At 43.4% G+C, this 21,303-nt stretch overlaps 1 protein-coding gene across 5 annotated transcripts in view; it reads right to left on the bottom strand.

Annotated features, from left to right (window-relative positions):
• The window catches only part of LOC127606095 (capping protein, Arp2/3 and myosin-I linker protein 3-like), a 33,437-nt gene that overhangs the window by 10,850 nt on the left and 1,284 nt on the right, over window positions 1–21,303 (bottom strand). For all 5 annotated transcript variants that reach the window (XR_007963736.1, XR_007963735.1, XR_007963734.1 and 2 more), the window contains exons 2-35: window positions 20,282–20,376; window positions 17,095–17,145; window positions 16,973–17,032; window positions 16,761–16,882; window positions 16,560–16,654; window positions 15,338–15,408; window positions 14,524–14,597; window positions 14,339–14,414; window positions 14,167–14,255; window positions 13,693–13,787; window positions 12,710–12,796; window positions 12,478–12,587; window positions 12,313–12,390; window positions 12,151–12,227; window positions 11,162–11,266; window positions 10,896–10,965; window positions 9,714–9,795; window positions 9,502–9,598; window positions 9,213–9,267; window positions 8,360–8,532; window positions 8,151–8,219; window positions 7,646–7,739; window positions 7,452–7,550; window positions 6,756–6,875; window positions 6,551–6,664; window positions 6,204–6,379; window positions 5,607–5,694; window positions 5,400–5,519; window positions 4,731–4,797; window positions 4,125–4,312; window positions 3,284–3,363; window positions 2,223–2,384; window positions 1,292–1,472; window positions 40–685 (exon numbers count right to left, since the gene is read on the bottom strand). Coding sequence is in view for 2 of the 5 variants with exons in the window: in XM_052074112.1 (XP_051930072.1) it covers window positions 40–685; window positions 1,292–1,472; window positions 2,223–2,384; window positions 3,284–3,363; window positions 4,125–4,312; window positions 4,731–4,797; window positions 5,400–5,519; window positions 5,607–5,694; window positions 6,204–6,379; window positions 6,551–6,664; window positions 6,756–6,875; window positions 7,452–7,550; window positions 7,646–7,739; window positions 8,151–8,219; window positions 8,360–8,532; window positions 9,213–9,267; window positions 9,502–9,598; window positions 9,714–9,795; window positions 10,896–10,965; window positions 11,162–11,266; window positions 12,151–12,227; window positions 12,313–12,390; window positions 12,478–12,587; window positions 12,710–12,796; window positions 13,693–13,787; window positions 14,167–14,255; window positions 14,339–14,414; window positions 14,524–14,597; window positions 15,338–15,408; window positions 16,560–16,654; window positions 16,761–16,882; window positions 16,973–17,032; window positions 17,095–17,145; window positions 20,282–20,376 (3,966 nt within the window). In the remaining 3 variants the exon portion in view is untranslated. The remainder of the gene's footprint in view (window positions 1–39; window positions 686–1,291; window positions 1,473–2,222; window positions 2,385–3,283; window positions 3,364–4,124; window positions 4,313–4,730; window positions 4,798–5,399; window positions 5,520–5,606; window positions 5,695–6,203; window positions 6,380–6,550; window positions 6,665–6,755; window positions 6,876–7,451; window positions 7,551–7,645; window positions 7,740–8,150; window positions 8,220–8,359; window positions 8,533–9,212; window positions 9,268–9,501; window positions 9,599–9,713; window positions 9,796–10,895; window positions 10,966–11,161; window positions 11,267–12,150; window positions 12,228–12,312; window positions 12,391–12,477; window positions 12,588–12,709; window positions 12,797–13,692; window positions 13,788–14,166; window positions 14,256–14,338; window positions 14,415–14,523; window positions 14,598–15,337; window positions 15,409–16,559; window positions 16,655–16,760; window positions 16,883–16,972; window positions 17,033–17,094; window positions 17,146–20,281; window positions 20,377–21,303) is intronic.

The following is a 21,303-nucleotide window of genomic DNA, read 5'->3' as shown; positions in this document are numbered from 1 at the left end:
TCCCTGGAAAAATGTCAAATAATCGTCACGTTTTCTTACCAGGTAGCGTGTCGGAGCTCTCCAGTCTATGCCTTTGCCTCAGTTTGGATAAGTTGGGTTTGCTACTTTGCGGTGGGGGTTCAGGTTTCGCCACGCAGGAGATTGGTCGCCCGGCGTAGCCGCTCCTCCACCCTTCTACGCAAGCATCAGGATTGATGTGTCTCTCTCCCTGTATGTCCAGCTCCGCGCTCATTTCTTGTTTGGGCGAGGGCGTCCTGTCCGAGGGGTACGGCGGCAAAGGCCTTTGAGTGAAATGAAGCGCCTGGACTTGTCTGTCCGCCTTCCACACAGTCCTTTCCGTCCACTGGCTGTCCAACTGCACGTCCGTTTGCTTGCCTTCAGACCACGAGCGGTCGATCTGCCTGCCGCCTAGCCGCTGTCTCTCCATCTTCCGATCGATCTGCCACTGCGTGTGTCTTTCCGCTGTCCATTGTCTGTCAATTTGGCGGTCTGTGTTTCTGTCGGCGGTCCACGCCTCTCCCGGCTTCTCATCCGAGCGCCGCCGTTCTGCGTGCCGCTCGCCCGGCCTGCTGTCCATCCACATGTCCTCGGCCTGCAGCACCTCGGTGGTCCTCTGCCTGTCGTCCGCCCAGTACTTGTCGGCTTCCATCAGCGGGTGCTCGGGCACTGCGTCCTTTTCGGAGTGCTGTAGAGAGAAAGAAAGGTTATTTTCTTGCATGCAAATCTAGCTACCTGCCAGGATGCTAATGGTGAGCAGTGCAGAAACCACCTTATGGAGGAAGACAATTACATTTGGATTGGGAGAGAAAAACAAATTGGCACGATACGGCTGCAAGTCAAAGACACTGTCAGAGACTAAACAACTACAACTATCTTCAGCCAACACTATAATACCCAAGTACACGAGGCTAAAAGTTTTACAATCTTACATTTGGTTCCAGCAAACCTAGTCTCCAACAATTTCTTTTCCCTGCCCCGACCCCATCTGAGTTTTTTGCCTGTTTTACTGCCGCTTCTCCTTTCTCTTTTCTCCTTAAACCTACTATTGTGAAAAAGCTCAGAATAAGACGGCTTTCATTGACAGTGTGAAAGAGGATTGTACTATGTCTATGATGTAAAATTGCCCACTCGCTTTCCTACACCTGTTTCGTAGAAGCATTTGGGAAAAGCTAGCTTTGACAAGTACTTTTGACGAGCAGCGTAAAGGGGGTGTTAAAAAGTCACAGTGCCATGACAACCGGACACGTTATTAGTAGTTTCATGCAAATCTTTGACTTGGTTGCGACTGTACCTCAGTGGGGGAGTAAAAGGGGTGTTTGCTCCCTCCCATCCCTGATTGCGGAAAGCCTGGCAATGGTGGTGGCGGACTCAAAGCCAGAGTAGTTTTCCCATCGGGTCCGTTTCCGGGAGAGCCCACCCTGGCGGCAGACCTCGGGGGCTGGAGGAGTGTGTACACGTTCTCTGCGGCCGGCCTAAAGAAAAAAAAAAGAGCACAGGAGAATGAACAATTAGCAGCACTGCTGAGACAAACAGTCAAACACACAAATAACAACAACTCGCATCCAAATGCTACCATTGGAACTCCAACTCCTGATGGCAGTACCTTGGCCATCCCCAACCGACCCCCCCCCCCAAAAGATAGATGGATGGGGTTGACTGTAGTCATTTTCTGGCACAGAGAATGCAAACTGCCTGCTGTCATCGACATCTGTGTCCTCACGCCTGTGTACACCATAAATCGTTTGGTACATTTAGCGAGATGAGGCACATATTTGTTGGGGATATTTGGGTGATTAACGGCTGCCGAGTGTCCTCAAAAGAACCACCAAGAAGCATTATAGGCCACTCGAAGATGCGGAGCAGATGATACTTTGGTGGCATCGTCTAAGATTTTAATAACTAAAAGAAGGTCAAGATTCATTGTGAATGGAGCGTCAAACAGAACTGAGATCACACAAAAGGCAGCTATGTGAATAGCTACATAACCCACATTTTTACATTGAACTGAATTGAATTGAATACAACTTTATTGTCAAATGTGCTGGATGTACAGCACAGATGAAATTTCTTTACTCTCAACATAAAGCAAGACTGTAGGGTGAGAATGCTCGGTCGGTGAAATCAACAATATTACTTAAAAGTCCTTTCATGCATAGGTGAATTGAGTTTTACAGCGCTACCGGCAAGTGAAAGGGGCTTTTAATAGATTTAGGATTACAAACCCTGCTGATGCACGAGCAACGGTGTGATCGCCATAAAAGTCAGCGTCGGACTCCTGGTTGGACAGCGTCTGGTTGCGGTTTCTGCGGAAACCAAAGATGGCGAGCACATTCCTCCTTTTCTTCCTCCTCAGCGAGTGTGTGTTGTGCAGAGAGGAGAGTTGACTGGAGGAGAAGAAGAAGAAGGTCAGAGTTGGCGTTTCAGACAAACTCGGTCCTGTCTGGCACAATCACGCCACGCGTCATCTGTCAACTCCGTCGAGACCTTGTTGAATCCAACAAGCAAGTTTTTTTTCCATTTGTCCTTCTGCTGTTTGGCTGTTGCTAGGCAACAACTCTCCATACACAATGGTTAATCTCATTAAATACCTCCTCCTACTTTGTCGTTTTATATTCCGATGTAGATTTTTTCCCAAAGCATATGCGCATTTTCTTCTTCTAAACATTTCTGCTTTAAGAATTGAACAAAGATTTCTTCTTAAGCCTCATGTGGTCTGTATTTATTTATGTATTTATGTATTTATTATTGTACTTATAGTTGTATTTAGGTATTTAAAGAAGCTCAATGTTTCTGCTTATCTGTGAAACTCACTGCATTGATGCATTCAATGACCTTTAGATGAATAAGAAAGAAGGAAATGCAAATTTTATATTGTTGAAAATTTCTTTGAAATAAAATGTTCAATCGGCAAATGCCTCCCATGGTTCACGGGTGTATTCAAGTACCCCTGAACAAAATACAAACGCAATTCTTGATGCATTTTATTGTAGGGCAGAATTATTCAAAATTGTGTATTTAATAAAAAACAACTTATGACATGGCCATATGTTTCAAAAACAGACTTTAGTGGTGCATTCAAAGACCAAATGAGAGCAAAGTTATTTAAAAGGGTATTTAGATATTTAAGAAGCTAATGTCCCAAAATGTTTCAAAAACACTCTTCAATGATACATTCAGGGCACATTGGATAAATCAAACCTCAGTGCCGAGTTCAAGGAATGATAAAAACTGCACTGAGTAGCGATTTATGAAATTTTAACAATGGGAATGAGAAAGCACTTACCTATCTGGTAGGACTCTTTTAGTATAGAAATCTGGCAGTCCGTCATCCAGCGGGCTAATTCCTCCATTTTCACTACAATGCTGATCACACAGAAAAGTAACACATAAAATATGCTTAAGGGTTACTTCGCTTACAGTAGGTTCTTTTTATTAATGTAATCAAAGAAATGGATTGCCATCTCCAGAGAGATGACATGAGCAAAGTGCAGCCATCAAATTCGTATAGATTACCCCAAGTGGAGAGAACGATCGTGCATTAGTATTAAGATGTCTTGGAAAGTAACAAAGAACAATACGCGTAATTCATTGCTGTACTTGGGACAGTATGGAGTATCTAGTTTTCTGACAACTTTTTACTATGGTGCCAAATATTTTATAACGGATAGCTGCACCTACGACTTTCTGCTGGGTCAAAAGTCATACATTTTGCTGTGCCAACACAGTGAAGCCTTGACTTGATGTCTCTTTTTTTGACAAGTGCTGTGTAAGTCAAAGCAAAAAAATGGCTGAGAGACAGTTTTGGGTCACGCTGAATTCAAGGCACCAGTGTACTGTAATTGCATTAGCCTCAACATCAAATTAGCTGGCAGATCAGCTTTTCAACGAACAAAACAGAATAGGTTTAAAAAGTAAAAACAATCTGTAATTCGGGAAATTTAGGAATGCTGAAATGAGAATAGGGGTACACTGTACTTCTACCATCTTTTTTTTTTCTACACACATACTATAGCTCTACCTCTACTAAAGTACAGAGTCTGAGTACTTTTACCACCTCTAGCATTAAGGTTTCCTACAAGTGGCTGGATTGACAGAGGAAGTAGTCAGAGTGAAAGGGCCCTAACCGTCTCAGCTGGTAGGTATCCTCCTTTGTGCCTGCGTGGAGGTCTCGGGCGGACCCTGGTCACGTGGTGGAGAGGCAGACCTTGCGTGGGCAATTCAGAGAGACCCTCCCAGGAGGCTGAGCGGGACAGCGGCGTGGAGTAGGACAGGATGGAAGGGGGCGGCGAGGAACTGGAGTCATCACAGAGACCTGCGGGGCCAAGACAATATACTTTGTCGATGGGTGCACCCTGGAATGGTCGCCAGCGCTGCACATACAGACAAACAGGCATTCAGACTCGCATCTACAAAGCATGGGGAGAACATGCATACACCACGCAGAAGAACCAAGACTCAAACCCATAACGTCTGACTGTGACGCAGACATGTAATCCACTAGCACATCATGCTGCCCATAACAGTTCAACAAGGGCTATTCCTCCAAACGTCCATTACAGCTTAGCCGCCGCTGAAAAAAAACCGAGTCATCTTTCAGACGGCAGTACCGCGAAAAGGAATAATGGACGCATCAGAAAGTACGCTAATGGAGCAATTTGTGTCACTGCAGGGGGGTTCGGAGGTCTGACGGGAAAAAGAGAAGTCGAGGCAGGATGTGTGGTATGACTCACTCAGCCTGGTGGAGACGGGTCGTATTCGTCTTGTTCTCGAGCTGCGTTTCTTAATGGCTATTGTGTCCTGGAAGAGAGAAGGATGCTGAAAGACTGGAGACAGAAATATGGTGTCTAGACCAAAGCATACAAAGACAGCCCTGAGTAAAAGGGGCTTCTTTTATCAATGGGAGTTACAAAAAAACAAAGCTGCTTTTAAAACCTTTTTTTCTGTTGCAGCAATGTTCTACACAAACTTCAAGGAGAGCTAGATATAAAATGAAGATGACAGATGACACCTGAGCCCCGACAAATACAGAGATGTTTGAAGCCTTTAAGGTACACTGTTTGATTGTTAGCAGACACTAGGAGCTTTGCAGAAAAGTTACTGTACTGATTAAAGTGAGGAAAAAAGGGGGGTTGGGGGGGTGCTGAAGATTGACCCCTGAGGAACACCTCTAAAGTGAAAAAATCTGCTTTTAGCTATATTTTGTCGGCTGTGTATAACCGACTTTTAAGTGAAATCTGCAAACTGACTGTCAAACTTAAAAATGAAATAAAAAATGATTCCATGTCGCCTGGCAACTATCCCAGGATGTACCTTGCATTTTGCACAAAGTTGGGTATTTTTTGAGTTGCGGGGCAGAACTAGTATCCCTATGGTTCTCCTCACAGCGTACCCTCACTTACTATACTGGTGCCGAGCTCCTCCTCAGTGATGTCAAGAGAGTCTCTGTGTCTGTAGAACCTCCAGCCTGTTCCATCTTCGCACGACCCATCCCGACGTTTGAGATGAGACATCTGGCGGGTCTGGGATGGAGAGGATGGATTGCTCAGGATGGATTTTTGACCGCTGAAGGCACACGGGAACATGAACTTCGACACCATTGTATTTACCAACGTCTTGTGGGTGGCATAGAGTTCCTGCAGGATTTGGTCCACGATTGAGTTGGTCAGATAGGAGACAACAGACAGTTTGACTTCTCTGCAGAAGATAAAGAAGGAGAACGAGTGAGAGGAGTACGAGTGAAAGCAAGTGAGTTATTATATTTTGGTTGAAATGAAAGCCAAGTGGAGTGATATTTATTCTTGAGAAAACAAGACAAACTATTGGTGTATTTTCCGAAGTAGATGACCAACTACAGGCTACTGATGCATACAACTGTAGATAAAAATAAAAACAAGTAGAGGTATTTCAGTTTCCTATTAAAAAAAATACTAAGACAAACTATGGATGTTGAACTTTCTAAAAAAGAAGAAAAGCTGTTGATATTACATTCTCCTAAAAACAATACAGAAAATTGATGATGGACTTTCCTAAAAAGAGGACAAACTTGTGTAAATTTGTGTCAAAATGTTGATCAACATTTCAATTGAGCTGTAAAAAAATGCAAAATGCTAGAAGTAAATTCTAGTCAGGTAAATAGTTCTTAAATGAATAAATACAGTCTACCTGTTTTCAATCAACATACAACATCAATATGAAAGACTTACTCTAAGGCTCGGTGGACATCCTGTGCTGCTCTTTCCATCAGGGCGGTGCGGATGGCGGCACGAGGTACGGACACGCGATCCGAGACGGATGAGAGCGGGGGGGTCAGTCGCTCCGCCGCGGCAGATGATAAGGGACAGAGCTCACGGCAGAGAGACACCATCGATTCAACGATCACCTGCACAGGAGCAAGCCTCTCTGAGTAACTTAAGGTGGATGAAGTCAATTATGATTTTTGGCGTAATTGGGATTTGTGTCACGGAGAAACAAACTTATACATGTCTAAATGAAACTAACTTTAACATTGTTCCTTGGGGCCAACAAGCATAAAAACAAAAAATAAATCTACCTGGAGCTCCTTGTCTGCGGCTTTGGCAAGCTCGCCAGCCAGCGAGTCCAAACGCTGGCGCACTGGCCCGTCCACGGAGAGTACGTGGGCCAACTCGCACAGGGAGGGGTACAGCTTGGAGCATGCAAAAAAAACCCATGCTTTCAGTTTTGTTTTGTTTTTTGCCACACGTGACAAGTCTCGTGGCGAACTTCACAAGGCTCACCGCGCGGGAATTCCTGGCCTCCTTTAACACTTGTTTGGCTGCATGAATGTCATCTGCCTCGCCGACGCCTCGCAGTAGGCACACTTGCTGCTGAACGCGTGCGCATAGACGCTCCATTACCTTTGAAACACAGACATACAGACACACAAACGTTATTGACTGGTTTTAGTTTCTCAATTTTTGTCAGGTTTGTGCAGTACTTTTGGTCAGCTTTTAGATTATTTGGCAATTTATTTATTTATTTTGTGGGGGGCTGAATTTGTTTTTTTTTGTTTTTGTTTTTGTTTTAAATCTTCTTTTGTGAAAAATGTTGTGATCATTCATTCATTCATCGCTTGTAACTGTCAGATTTGTACTTGTTTTTTTTGTCATTTAAAAAAAATATATTTTCCGGGTCAGAATTTTGTAAGATTAATGTCGATGTTTTGTTTGCTGAATTTTTGTCAGATGATTGTCTGTTTTTGTCAGACTTACCAGCAGGTCTTTTTTTACCCAGATATTTGTTATTTTTTTTAGCCTTCTAACACATTTTTTGGGGTCCTACTTTTGTGGTTGTGAACAGATTTTCATCTTTTTTTTTTGTCAATGTCATAATTTTGTTAGACTTATACCATTTTTGTTAGGTTTAGTTTTGTTTTTATTATCTGCTTTTTTAATATACTTTGAAATAAAACCAAAGCTAAACACCAGAACTACCTGCTCTGCGGTGCTGGTGACGAGGCCTTGATGCAGCCGAAGAGCCTGACGCTGGGAGAAACGCTGAGTCTGGTTGTTCCTCACCAAAGCCCTCTGGATCTGTGTCAGGAAATAGCCATTCTTAACGCCCGTCCAAACCAATACAAAAATAGAAAAACAAACGTGAATAAAAAATAAATAAATACAGCACCGACCTTGGTAAGTGCCTGCTCTGTCCTCTCGGGGGCGCTGCGGTATGCCTGGCTGATGTCGCTCAGGGGGAGCGGCATGTACTGCAGGGTGAAATTACTGAAGAGGGGAGAGAAGTGGGAATGAGTTGATTCAGCCACGCATGGTAAACACTTATCCACGGCTGCCTCCATATTTGCGGGTTAGTTAAGTTCAATATCCCCACTGGACAAGGCCAGCCCATAATATCCTTGAGAGTGAGTAATACCCTCTCCAAACATGTCCTACTTGGCCTGAGGCCAACTCCACTTGCACCGCAAGTCTTGCTGCACAAATGACAAAAATACATTTGATAGAATAACTACTTATAAAAATGCGGGTCAACAACAATAATAATGCAGGAAATAATTGCAATTGAGTGATTTAAAATGTAGTTTCTTCCAACTGGTGTGTCTCTCCAGTATATGAAAGAATTTAAACCATCCAAAACCGAACAATAAAAACACATAAAAGACATTCTTATGCTCTTACTGTTCGAGTGCTCTGGCCACGTCGAGAAATCCTGCTGCGGAGGTATTGTTGCGATCCCATGTCACGCTCCTGCAGTGCGCATGCACATGGTGAACACTTGCCCCCAAATCATCTACTTTTTCCACCCCGTCTATCCGCTGCGTGAAAACACATGTGCCCCCCCCCCCGCCCCCACCCATCCCCACCTTTAATGGACTTCACATGGTTACCGGAGAGTGGTGTTGATCTGCAGGGCTTTGCTCAGCATCTTGGCACCGATGTCGTCCATGTTATTGCCACTCAGGTCCACTTTCCTCAGACAGGTGTTGCTCCCCAGGGCATTGACCAGCACCGTGCCCCGGGAACGGAGGCGGGAGTCGGTCAGCGACAGGGTCTGCAGGGCCTGCAGAGGAATCGGAAGCATGTTTCGGTGTGACTTGATATGCAGTATGTGTGAATTATTGACTATACATGTGTGTATAGTGATACAGAGATGGTGCAACGCAGTGTAAACGGGTGACAGCAATCAATTATATTCCAGAGGAATGTGATGTGAGGAGGATTTTTTTTCCTCTGTCTCTCAGTACACCAACCACGGTTAGATGACCACCCAATTTCGTGTCAATTGATGAATCAATGGGGTGCTACTAAGTGAATTGGGGGTACGGTGTGCATGTGTTTGGGGGTGGGGGGGTGTCATGATGAATGTACTATCATCTAAATCGTCTTTATTTTTAGCGTGCACATACTTTCAAGAATTCAAGCCGTCATGATCGTTCCATAAGAGCAGCTCCTTGCTGGTTCCATCAAATACAGACATTTCCACCAAGATACATGCACTTGCCAAAATGTGTGCTTTGCGGGCATATTAAGACCCGCAAAAGGTGATTCCAAAAGAGGTTTTGGAGATACATGCTTTTTAATGCACAACAACCGCTTACCTTTTTCTTTGGGTGCATGAATCTGAATATTCAAATTCAGGCATTGGCACAATGAAGGCGTTCTATCGGCTGAACGCCAATCTTAGTCATCATAAAATGATATTTAATGTCCATTTGGATGGGTCATCCTGCCCTCACTTACACATTCCTCCTCTTGTATGAGCTGCACCAGCTTCTGCAGGACTTCATCCAGAACCCTGCAGATGTAGAGACGAGAAGACAGAGCCCGGATGAGCTAAGTCTAATTATTGCAATTTTCACTGCAGCTGCATAGTGAGTGAGAAGCTTGTGGCGTATAAAAAGTGAAGTAGAGTCAACAGAGCTGTTAATTCCAGCTGGCACAGGCTGCGCTCAGAGTATGTATATTTTTTTGCAAGCATCGGCTCGACCCGAGACGCAAATAACCATGTTAAAGTCGCGACGCAAATCACCTGTTTTTGATGTTGAAGTTCTTGCCGAGATGAAGGTGTTTCAGCGATGGGTGCCTGGAGAGGGCGGGCAGCACTGTGAGCAAGTCTGCATCCAAACCTGTCGACACGAGAACAGCTCAAAAGTCGACCGGGGATAAACCCGACAAAAACAGCCAAGGTCAGAGTGAGTGTGGGACGAGAGGGGTTGGATATGTCACCCTGTGTCGTCGTACCATTGTCTGAGATGTCCAACGTGCCGATGGAAGAGACTCTGGGGAAGAGCTCCTGAAGGACAGCAGCTCCTGCACATCGAAGCTGGGGGATGGGAGGAAAAGAGAGACAAGCACATCGTTCATTGGATTACGGTTCTCTGCGGGAGTAAGGCTATCCCTTGTTCACAGTTGGGGTTTAAGACTAACCTCCTGACAGACCATGTATTCATTTTATTATTTAAACCATAATACCAATACAATATGTACATGAGATGGAGATATCATTTTTGTCCACTTGAGGTGGCCAACTCCATTTCCTACAGTTCTGTATATGTGACAATGAGTGTATGTGTGTGCACTTTAAAAGTCCTGGCCTGTGGAGTTCGGTGGTTGAGAAAGGTCATAACAAGCGCAAACGCCACAGCACAACAACAGTGAGCCGCAACACAACGGCATTACCCTAAAATGGAAGTGACCTGCAGCGGAATTGACCTGTATACTGGAATCACTCCTCCATTGTGGGGCTTACATACCAGACAAACCGCCTCAGTAAGTGAAATCAAATCTGTAATCAAATCTGTGATATAGAAATACCCTACTTAAATATGCCACAGACATATCGTATTTACGGTGCTTTTTTTTATCTTTAAAGACTCTTCTACAATCAAACAAACACAGGCATACATGTGGTATATATTGACAGAGAGCAAGAGTAATGGATAATAAAAATATTGCACAATTTAATTTAATAACGCAAACTTCTTTCTTCCAAATTTCTTCCAAACGAACAAACTTAATTTATAATCTCACATTATACTCAACTCAACTCAAAAGTATTTATGGAGCACTTTCAAATAGCCATCGCTGCACACAAAGTGCTGTACATGGAGCAACTATACATCAATTATAATGCCCACAGATGTACGTAATGAAATTATCCTCTAGGTGTTCTAAAAAGCAGGCGAACATTCAAAGAAATCGTAATGCCGACGGAAAAAGTGAATGAACTGAGGCTGAAAGTTGCCCAATTGTAAAACCAACTAAGCAGAGCCGCATTCAGTGTTGTTGGATTCACTAATTAGAATTATTTTACAGCTTCCGATAAATGACACATACAGTAGAGTACTTGATTGCTCTGTGAAGTTGTCAACATAGTGAGGTGGCATTCGTATTTGGTGACGTGTCCTTTGGACACAAACTCACTTCACAGCCGCTGATGTCGAGATGAAGGTCGTTGATGTGAGGGTTGGAGGTTAAGCCCATGAGGAGAGCCCTGTGGAGTCAGGAAGAAGAGCCGGAATATAATCTCGGAACATGAAAGGGATGCTTCGAAACCAATTATTGGGTGCCTGGAGTCCTTTCCCACCCAATTAGTGTGAAGTAAAAACAAGCAAGTCAAGCTTAATACTGCCTATGTCTGAAAATTAGTCTGTGCGTGAGCTTCGAATTTTGAAAATGGAAGGGAGTACCTGAGAACATCAGGGGGCAGTTTCATGCCGGCCAGGCTGACGTGGGTGAGACTGAACGCGGAGCTGAAGAACTGACGGAACAACGGCAACGTGTCCTTCCCTTTTCTGTCAGGTACAAAAATAAATAAAACGAGAGCAGGAAAAGGGAAAGAGAGATGGATGGATGAGATGAGAGTGGCCACACAGACAAGTGTTGATGCGGTTGACATACTGAGCACAGAGTACAGACCCCACTTAAGTATTCATACACTACGAGAGCTCTCAAACTACATCCGTGGAGAGCAAACATGCTGTTCCACTGAAGTGCTACAAAAAAATTATGAAACAACGGTACCTTGATTCAGAGTTTAATTCATTCCATGACTAAGATTGTGACTCAGTATGCTCGTACACGACATCAAATCAGTTATACCCATTGAAATAAAGTGAAGTGAAATTAATTCGTTTCAACCTACTAAAAAAGAGATTTTGTTTGTTACGTTTTAAATAAAGAAAACTACCACTATACAGAATTGAAAAATATAAAAGAGAATGTAGTGAAATTAAATGGTGATATGAGATGTATCAGTTATTTCTCATCAGTCAATTAAGATAATTTTCAAGATCAACATCATTTTTTGTGGCCCACTAAAGCGAAAGAAGTATGCAAATGTCACCTTTCTTACTAAATTGATTTGTTCTTTTCATTTTCGCACAAAAACTTGCGTGAGGGCTTACGTTATTTTATTCTTATTTAATGGACCCTGGAAAAGATTGATTTTCACCTATTGCGGGTGGGTCTGGATGTAACCCACCAGAAACTGGGCTTCACTGTTATTAAATTCGAAATAAAACAAATCAAAATCATCAAAGCGGAGATACAGGACAATGGCAGAATGAGAGGATAGCGATAAGGAAGACGGATCGATGAAGCTTGAAAGAGAGTTTCAAAGTGTCTTTTATGGTTTCCGCCCTTTTGTGCTCAGGCACAGCTGAAAGATAAGACTAACCTGTGGGAGAAGGAATTTTTGGAAAGATTCAGAAAGGAGAGATCAGCGCAACAGCCCCTCAGAAGAGCCCCAAATAGCTGCGAGAGACAGGGTGGGAACGGTTAAACCCGAGCAGATCATGGACGCATCGCTTCGGAAACCTTTTGATTGTCAACGACTTACTGAGTCCACAGAGCAATCTGTGCCCGACAGATCCAAATGCACCAGGCAGTTGGGCTGCGACAAGAAGAGATACAAGCTCTGCAAACACGGAAAGAAAAGAGATGTGATCCAGGCTTCAAGGAAAAGTGGCTACGTTCAAGAAATGTACGTAATGCGTTTCCTGACCGAGGAGTCGTCCCCGGACAGGACGCCGGGGTTCTTGCTCAGGTCCAGGTGCAGAAGCGAGTTGGAGTACTCGTCACTGGAGTTTAGCGCCATAGAAAGCGACACAACCCCTGGATGGTTAAACAAGCAAGAATGAGAAAAGGGGGGTTCAATTATAGGAGATAATTAGAATGTTTTGGTGGGGAAAGAACTCTGTAGTTATTTTTCATCTCTTGATTTGCATTTCACAAACCTTTGGAGGTCAGCGAGGTCTTGGAGAGGTTGAGGAGACGGAGACCCTTGCTGAGATGACACATTTGCTGGATCAGGTTGGCCACACCTGAAAATGCAGAGTTAAATGTTAAATAAGAACATAAATCAATAAAAATCAGAGCATAAAAGTAAATCGGATCCAGCTCCGCCACAAATTACAATTTATTAAATTGACTATATTAGAAGTGAATATACCGCAAAGTAGGATCCCCCCAAAATCTTTTCAAACTCATAATATTAACCATAAAAATGCTGTCCAGGCTTTGAGATGATTCAATTTAGAAAAAATGCATCCCAATTGCACGTGACCGTTCACATGTGGCGGAACTCTCCATAATTGGCATGAACAACACAGGCTAAACTTAGCTCCACCCCCAGAAAGCAAAGTATATCTCGAAGTCAAGGTTTATCACTTTAAAAATATTCCCTTGTCACCAATTCCTATTTAGACAGGGCTCTGGCAAACTCTTATCGCGTCTTTGGGCACTTTGGAAAGAGCACAAAAACGGCAAATAGGTGAGTTTTGCAGAAAATAGCTGGGAATAGACTCCCCCCTCCCAAAAATCAAACGCAAATAGAGGAATTTGTGAGCCACAAATACGCAAAGCATTTCTGAACATCGTGTCTTCTAGCGTTGCTTCCTGTTCGGCAACTCGCTCTCACTTTAGCACTCCCAGTCACAGTCACACGCTGGTGGCCGACGCATCCATGCGCGGTGGCAGTCAGCTCATCAGGACCAATTAGCGCTCGAGCGTCTCGCTAACGGACACTTAGACACGGTCCCTAGAGCCTCCAGAGAAACGTCACCCCCTTGTAATTAAGTTCCAGTGGAGAAGCCCTCTTGCTCGTCAGACATTTGATTCTCGTTAGACATCCGTGAAGATGGATAAAAGGTTAAGATGTGAGCATGCTGCTGGTTATTCTTCAAGAGTAATGGCCACTTATCGGCGCGTGCTGGACTACCTTGGTTGTCCAGAGAGTTGTGCGCCAGGTTGAGCGAGTGGATGACAGCGGTGGGGTTCTCGGAGAGAGCGGCCGACATCTTCTGTGGAAAGTCTCTGTAACACAGCGTATTGATACAAAGTATGGAAAGGCAACTTAAATGCTGCACGGGACAATTTCTAAATTAAAAAATACTACATCTATCTATGTGGAGGATTTTTCTGAATATACAATACAATATTAATAATATTGTCAAATGTATCCATGTGTCCATATATCTATTGCTCTTTCTCTACAGTATATAAAATGCAGCTTTCGTTTTATTATCGATGACAATAAAGTTCTTTCTGCTCAACATTTAAGGCTCAATCCGAGATCACTATAAGACATTTCCATTTGAGCTGAACCCTCTTTCATTGGTCAGCTCTAAAATTTATGTTTATTTCCGAAATAAATGAATAAATAAGAGGACAACCCGTCCCCCCTCCCCCTTACGATTTCAACCCAGCGTTCTCCAGCGTGATCTCCTCCAGGCTGGATGATTTGCTGACAGTGTGCAGGACTTGCTCAGTCACCTCTGAGCCCTGAACACAATTAAGCATTATGAACACGCAAGCTTTCCTGCTAAACAACAAAACGATGCGGCCGCTGATTAATTTTCACTTGCCAAGCGCAGGTCTTTGCAGTACAGCTTAGTAAACCACGTGTTGTACGCCACCGATGCTACAATCACCGCCAGATCCCTGCAGGACGACAACCGTAGAGCGTTAGGTTATCTTTTTAAAAGGTAGCAGTTTTGTGTGTGTGAGTGTGTGTGTGTGTGTGCGCACGCGCGTTTTTCCATCACCTCACCTGCTCTCAAGGTGGCTAAAGTCTAGCAGGTTGAATTGACGGTTGTCCTGGGAATGGTAGATGGTGTCAACGTCCTAGAGGACAGGGATATGTCACAGATGTGTACAGTAAGACACAAGTAAGTCTCACTTCTTAACCTTCAATTTTGAAGCAAGTCCCACATTACCGAGGCAAAACTCAAGCAAGTCGACTCCCCAGAAAACATTCCCATCCAGTCAAATCCTGACCTACGTTAAGTCAAAACTCAGGTCATACAATCTTGCCTAGTCAAACCTACATTTGCACATTAGACTCTTAGAACTCAATATCTTAAAATAACTGTGGAGATACTGTATACTGGAGATTGTAAAACACAACAGAGGCTGTGAAATTGTTTTTTCAGCATTTCAGTTGGCTAAAAATACACACTTCAGAATCAGCCATGAATTGCCCCATAAGCGGCTCTACAGTGGAATTGCGATGTGCAGTTAGCAAGCTTCTGTTTGCAAATCAAGAGAAAGCATGAGAAAGAGCGTGAAAAAAAAGTAGGATTCGTGTTGGCATTGCCACGTTAGAGTAGAGTGCTTTATTGTCAGCTTTGAGTGGGTGCACGTCACGCAGAGAAAAACTAAATTGAGTTTACACGATCTCGAAAATACAGACATGCAAGACTTGTAACGTCATGTAGTTCGGGTTCAGTCGAGTCTTTCATAAGTTTTGCGAAGCAAAATCTCAAGGTCTAAAATTGGCAACAAGAGTATGACTTGACTCCCCCACCTCTGACATTACTCGGCAGCCTCCCGGTGTGGTGAAACATTTCAAAGCACTTACTTACCCATTGCACTTCCTCCTTGCAGCTGATGCCATTATAGTCGCACAGTGCCGCGTAGGTTTCTGAAAAGCCTCCTAAGGGCGGAAACGTGCGTCAGTAAGTCTTTCAGTTTTTTTGTTTTTGTTGTGAGAAAAAAGAACAACTGTGAGACGAATAGTGTGAAAGATGACTTCCTCTTATGATTGGCGAACAGGTTTCGGTGCTTCTGTGTGTGCGTGAATGTGCTGTTGCTATCCATCCATCCAGTGCCCAAAATGATGGTCAATAATACTTAAGGAGAAGGGAGCATATACAGTATATGAAACTGACTTCTTTTTCAAGCTAACGTATTATCCTTGCTTTTTCTTCACAAGATGGCGCCCGAGTAGGCAGCCTTCGGCAAGTGCTCTTCAAGAGCCTTGCTTTTTTTGTTCTTTTTTGGTGTTTTTGTCTTTTGTTTTGTCACATGTTGTTTGCTGTTTCATCATGCGGACCTGATATGGACTGTTTTCAGCGTTTTTTGGCCACGACATTCGTCAAAGGAGAAGTATCTGTGCTTGGTGGTTGCGCCTTCTCGGCAGCACGCCCGTACCAGCACAGATTTTGATTGGGAGGAATGTCGGCGCCATTGACTGTCGGTGCTGGACAGACCTGGGGCGCTTGTGTTTTTTGCGCCTGTAATGGGCAGCATTTTTCACAACCCCGTTTTGTTCAGTGGCTATGTCGGCGCTGTTGGACAGTCGGCGTTGGTGCGGCTGAATGGATGGCTGCTGAAGTTGAGGATGAGGATAGAGGAGAGTTGGCGTAGAGCGCCGATGCGTATTTGGAACCGTGAGTCGCCGCTTGGAATTGAAATGGATTTCCATTGGACAGGAGAAGTGAACCAATCTCTTTTTTCGTCAATGAATGCTACAGCTTCTTGTTGACTTTGAAACTTAGCTTGTAGCTGACGTGTGCACATTTTGAGCATGACGTCTCTGATCCACTGGTTAAAGGAAACTTTGATTCTCTCTACTTTCATCTCAGACTGCTTCAAACAACAAAGCATGTGATGGAAAAGTGGTTAGAACTGCATGACTGTCCGTGTTTTATGTTATGTGTTGTGTTTATTATTTTACTTTATGTTAACTGTTTTGTTAAGCGCTTTGTTACAGCTGCCGCTGTTGTGAAAGCGCTATATAAATCAGCATGTATTGTATTGTATTGTATAGCTAACGTGTTTGGGCGTGAATGCTATTTTCTTTACCACAGGCCCGCTGGGTTTCCACCGACGTCTCCGAGGTGGGCGAATACTTCCTGCTGCCCTCTGAAAGGTCGCTATCAGAATGACAGATGGACGGGCTGCAGAGGTAAAAAAAAAAAAAAAAAGAACACAAAAGGAGTAAAGTTGTGGATGGCAGAGACACCCGCCGATCCTGTTGTCCATTGGCGCGCTGGTGACTCTTACGCAAATACTGAGTTGTTGAATATCCGTGAGAGCGCATAATTGATGTGGCTGACCACGTGGTTGAGGTGGTCACGTGACTCGAACCTCAGGCAGCAGGTGGACTTGTCAGTGTCGATAATGACCTGTGCAGAAAAAAAAAATTGATTACACTATCGTTTACAATTTGTTTACCTTGACAAGAGAGATATAAAATCAACAACAACAAAAATCACCTGGTGATCTGGGTGTGAATTCAATGCTCGGATCTCCAAAAAGTTAAATGTGGATTCAACCTGTTATCAAACATTCAGTTAGAGAAGATTGCTAATTTAGCTGGAAATGTATCTCGCTGTACCTTGGCGGGAATCTTGGGTGCCAGGAAGTAGAGACGCCACGTTGTTAGCACCTGAGGAGAGACAAAAAAATATATATACATCGATGCATGTTGTGGAATATTTTGCTACTGAATCACACCAGCTAGCAGAAAACAGGAAGTTTTAATGGTTATGATAGGACGGAAACAATGATCTGTACAATGTACAAGAGAGTAAGGATGAGTCTCCTATCTTGTTTTCTTTCCGTGTTCTCATATCGATCCGACTAAAAGCAGCTCCGTGTTGGGGAGACGGCTTCATAGATTCAGGCAATAGGAAGGGAGCAGGGGTGGGGGGGGGATGTCTCGACTCACATTCTCAGAAAAGATATATCATTAGTGTGATATGTCTAGCAAGAGCAAATGTCAAAGTGGCTCATATATCTGCACAAAGTGGCCTTGGGCTCGACAAGCCACCACAACCTTTCTACCACATTTACATTCGCGCTTTGGGGGAAGACATTATTTCTTCAGCAGTTGAGTCGTAATATGTGTTCGGCTGGATTAGTTTAACTCCAGCTGCTAAAAAATACCAAATCATAAAACTTAGAATACAGTGATGCCTCGGGATCCGAGTAATAAAACTTATCTCAGATCATACCGCCCTCCCAGAACCCCTCCCCTCCAAAAAATTCAGTGAACGTATGATTATGATCCCCTTTTTTCATATTTATTTGTGTATTTTAATTACATCACTACCCTAGGCCATGGCACTGCTATTTCTGCTTCCCTAACATCAAAGGTTGTGCCCCCTAGCCTGCATGCTGACTTTAAAGGAAACATGAGGAGCGAAATCCATTGGCTGGGAAATCTGGGTAGGTGTGTTCACACCTACAACGGCGCAAATGCCCATTTCTAACAGCGTTCATTTTTAAGAATACCAAAAGAAAGAAAACTCCACCCATGATTTAGATGTTTACTGTCAAAAATGACCTAAAATGGTGGCCCTAAAATGTCCAAAGATTACTGTACATGTAAAAAAGTACTTGACAACCCGAGCCTTCCCAGTTGTCTTGAGCATAGCACCAGAAAAATGGAGCACACATCCATTCTCGTTAATCAGTGACAACTCTAAAAGTCAGGTAAGCATCTCAGACGGAGCCAAAGAGGTTCGTTTTTGGCAGGTTGATGCTCTCCAGCAGCAGCAAAGAGCACTGCCCTCTGCTACTCTTGCTCGCATCTTCTGCCCCGTCGCTCCCAATCATTTACTTCATACACTCTCAAGGCCCGGCTGAAACACTCCCTCGAGACTCTCCTTGTGTTTTCTCCATTACCATTGAAAAACAGAAACTATGCTTTCACACAAATACTTCTGAACAAAATAACTCTGGTAGGCATGTCTATGATTAATTGGCCCACAAAAAAAAAAGTCTCACAAACCCGTGTCTTACTAGGGAAGTCAAGTGAAATATTTTCCTTAAAATTAGTTGTTTACTAGTCCAAACACTGCACTGTGTTTCATATTGAGTTTGTGGAATATGAATTAAAGCAGCAAAATGTACTCATCTATCACCCTTTTATGGGGCCTAAGAGCTCAGCGTGCGAACCCAGACCAAACCCAGAAAACAGGTGAGTCATGACATAACAAGGACTGCATTTTGCTGCTTCATTCATATTGCACAAAAGAAACATTACCGATAATCAGGTTGCCATTTTTTAATTGTTGCTTTTTTTTGTTTTGTTTAACCAATTTAGGGTCCTTGTCAAGACCTATTTGTCTATCTTGTGTGTAAGGTGATGAATCGCATCAACGTCTGGGTACCGGGTACTCAAGTCACCCCCCCCCCCCCCTCGAGGGCATGTTCATATTTTCATCTGTGCTTTTGCTAAATTGTCAAAAAAAAAAAAATCAAACTGCGGAGGTTATTCCATGACTAGCAATGACACTTAGTATGATGCCATCGCGTGAGCTTGGCATGTGGTTGTGACAGCCGCCACCTGGCAGCTTCTTCTGTGGCGAGCAAGGAGTCTTCCAAAACGTGCACGGAAGAAGGATGCTCGATAGATAGACTGAGTCGATAAAGCCAGATTGTATCACATTACAGTAATGAGTCGGCAGTTGGAGGCATAGTTAAGAGTAAACGGATGTGAAGCGCGCTGACGCAGCAGGCGTCTACAACAGAACTGAATTCTTCTCAACTTTTCAATCGTGGACAGTCTTTCATGTAGCGGAGCGCAAAGCACACATGGTAACCTCCAGTACGTTTTGACTCATCTAACTTCGCACTCCCATCCACCCACCCGATGTTCCTGTGGATTACGAACATGACACTGAAGTGCATTTAAAAGTCCCTAAACCAGTGTGTCGGATCAAGCTCAGATCGAGCTCGAAAAATCTACTACGCGGGTGCCCAGCAGGGGTGACATAATTCAGGCTTCCGCTTCTAAAGAGAGAGTGGTAAATGAAAGGTGCTTTGGAGGGAGGTTATTGGAAGTCCTATCAAAGCGTGTGGAAATCAAAGGCTGCATATGCACGGAAAAAAAAAAGAAATCTTTAACTGCCTTCTCTTGCCAAAAGACGAATCATTAACACATTCACAGAGCAGCACGAGCTGCCAAAAGTCAGACCTGCTCCAACCAGGATAAAAAGCTCATTGGCCTCTCTGGTGGAAGGAAAGTGAAACAGGGGCTACTGTCGGTTTTAAGTCCAAAAACCGATTGAACGCTGGATAAATCTTGATCTGAATCCTACGCATGAGTCAAGGCTGCAATTGATGCAAAGCCACTGGCTTCATCCTTTCCGTCCATTCCAAATTCCTAGTGGGGGAGCTGATTGCCCCAGATTGAATTTAGATAAACTCACCCCACTTTACTCCAGCAAACAAACAAAAGAAAAAGAGCTCTTACATCTTTGCCCCAAATTTGTCAGATGAAAGTCGCCTGGAATCAAACGCCATGGATTTCTTAGCGCCCCTTGTGCCTCCACAATGACATCCAAGGACCCTCCTACCCTACTCTTTTAGTGTGGTTAACAAAATTCCCTTTGTCACAGATCTGGTCATTACAATACGATCAGGAATGCGTTTGGACAAAAGTTGTAAAAGCTGTCAAAATGAGAAACGAGATGTTCTGTGTAATATTGATTTTTTTTTAGTTTGATGTGGAAAACTGGGCAGTGGCCGTGATGTCACACTACTACGACTACTAAATAAGAAGCCTTCAAACTTACCAGTATCCGGTCCTCTGTTTTACCACTCTTGGTGTCAGTCTTAATTCCGCAAATGAACTTAATGGTTGATTTCTCGATGATCTTCCTGATACTGTCTGTGAAGGAAAGAGACAGGAAGGTGTCACGAATGTTTTCTACTTCACAAACTCATTCACAAAATCTCGACTTTGCAGTGTCTACATTTGGTGCTGTGTGCCACATGCATCAATCCACACACCAATTTACAAGAATTTTGCTACAATTAAATTCACCTTGGCTCATGTGTGCTACACAGTTCACACTCACGTTTGTAGAGTGTGGGCTGAAAAAGTAGTTTTCATCAGTGCAATGTTAAAAAGAAAGCCTCTCCACTTTCAAATGTGGTCCTGTTTGCTTGAATGCGCAGAAACCATGCAATGCTCAACAGTCAAATCATATTCCATGCATCTTTCGCATGCCCGCACGCTTGAGTTGCAAAAATATCTCCACTTAAAGCCTCGAAGGGTTGGAATATATATCACATTTTGTCATTGTGGGGCTTTCCGTGCAATAACGACAGGCCCTAGGCATCAGTTAGCTCACATGCTAACTGTAGTATTTGAGTACACATTTTCTGTGTACATAGTTATATATATCCACAAGGTTTTGTATTAGAAACACACAAGCTTGGATATCAGTAAATACATCCAGTAATTCAAGAAATGTACTGTATGTGGTGACATGGTTCTGTAAATTTTGGCATCCAGGAAGAAGCATTTTCGCAGTGTAAGCATAGCTAGCTAGATTAGCGCATAAACTGAACAAGCAGTTTAGCGCGATAACTTCAGAACCAATTATCAGTCTTTGCATGTTTTCAGCATTTATCTCCACAAACCAATCTCTGAATTCAATTCACAGGGTTTAAACCATCTGAAAAAATACATAATTTGCTTTTAAAATGCACCGTTGATTCATCATCTGGTGATTTGCTTTTGTAAGCTTTTGGAAACAGTCATTGCAATTATTTTAAAGCTTAAGAGGAAACTCAACAACATAAACATTCC

This window comes from Hippocampus zosterae, chromosome 8 (assembly GCF_025434085.1).
Source record: "Hippocampus zosterae strain Florida chromosome 8, ASM2543408v3, whole genome shotgun sequence".
Classification (NCBI taxonomy): Eukaryota; Metazoa; Chordata; class Actinopteri; order Syngnathiformes; family Syngnathidae; genus Hippocampus; species Hippocampus zosterae.
This window is presented reverse-complemented; position numbering and strand designations above follow the sequence as displayed.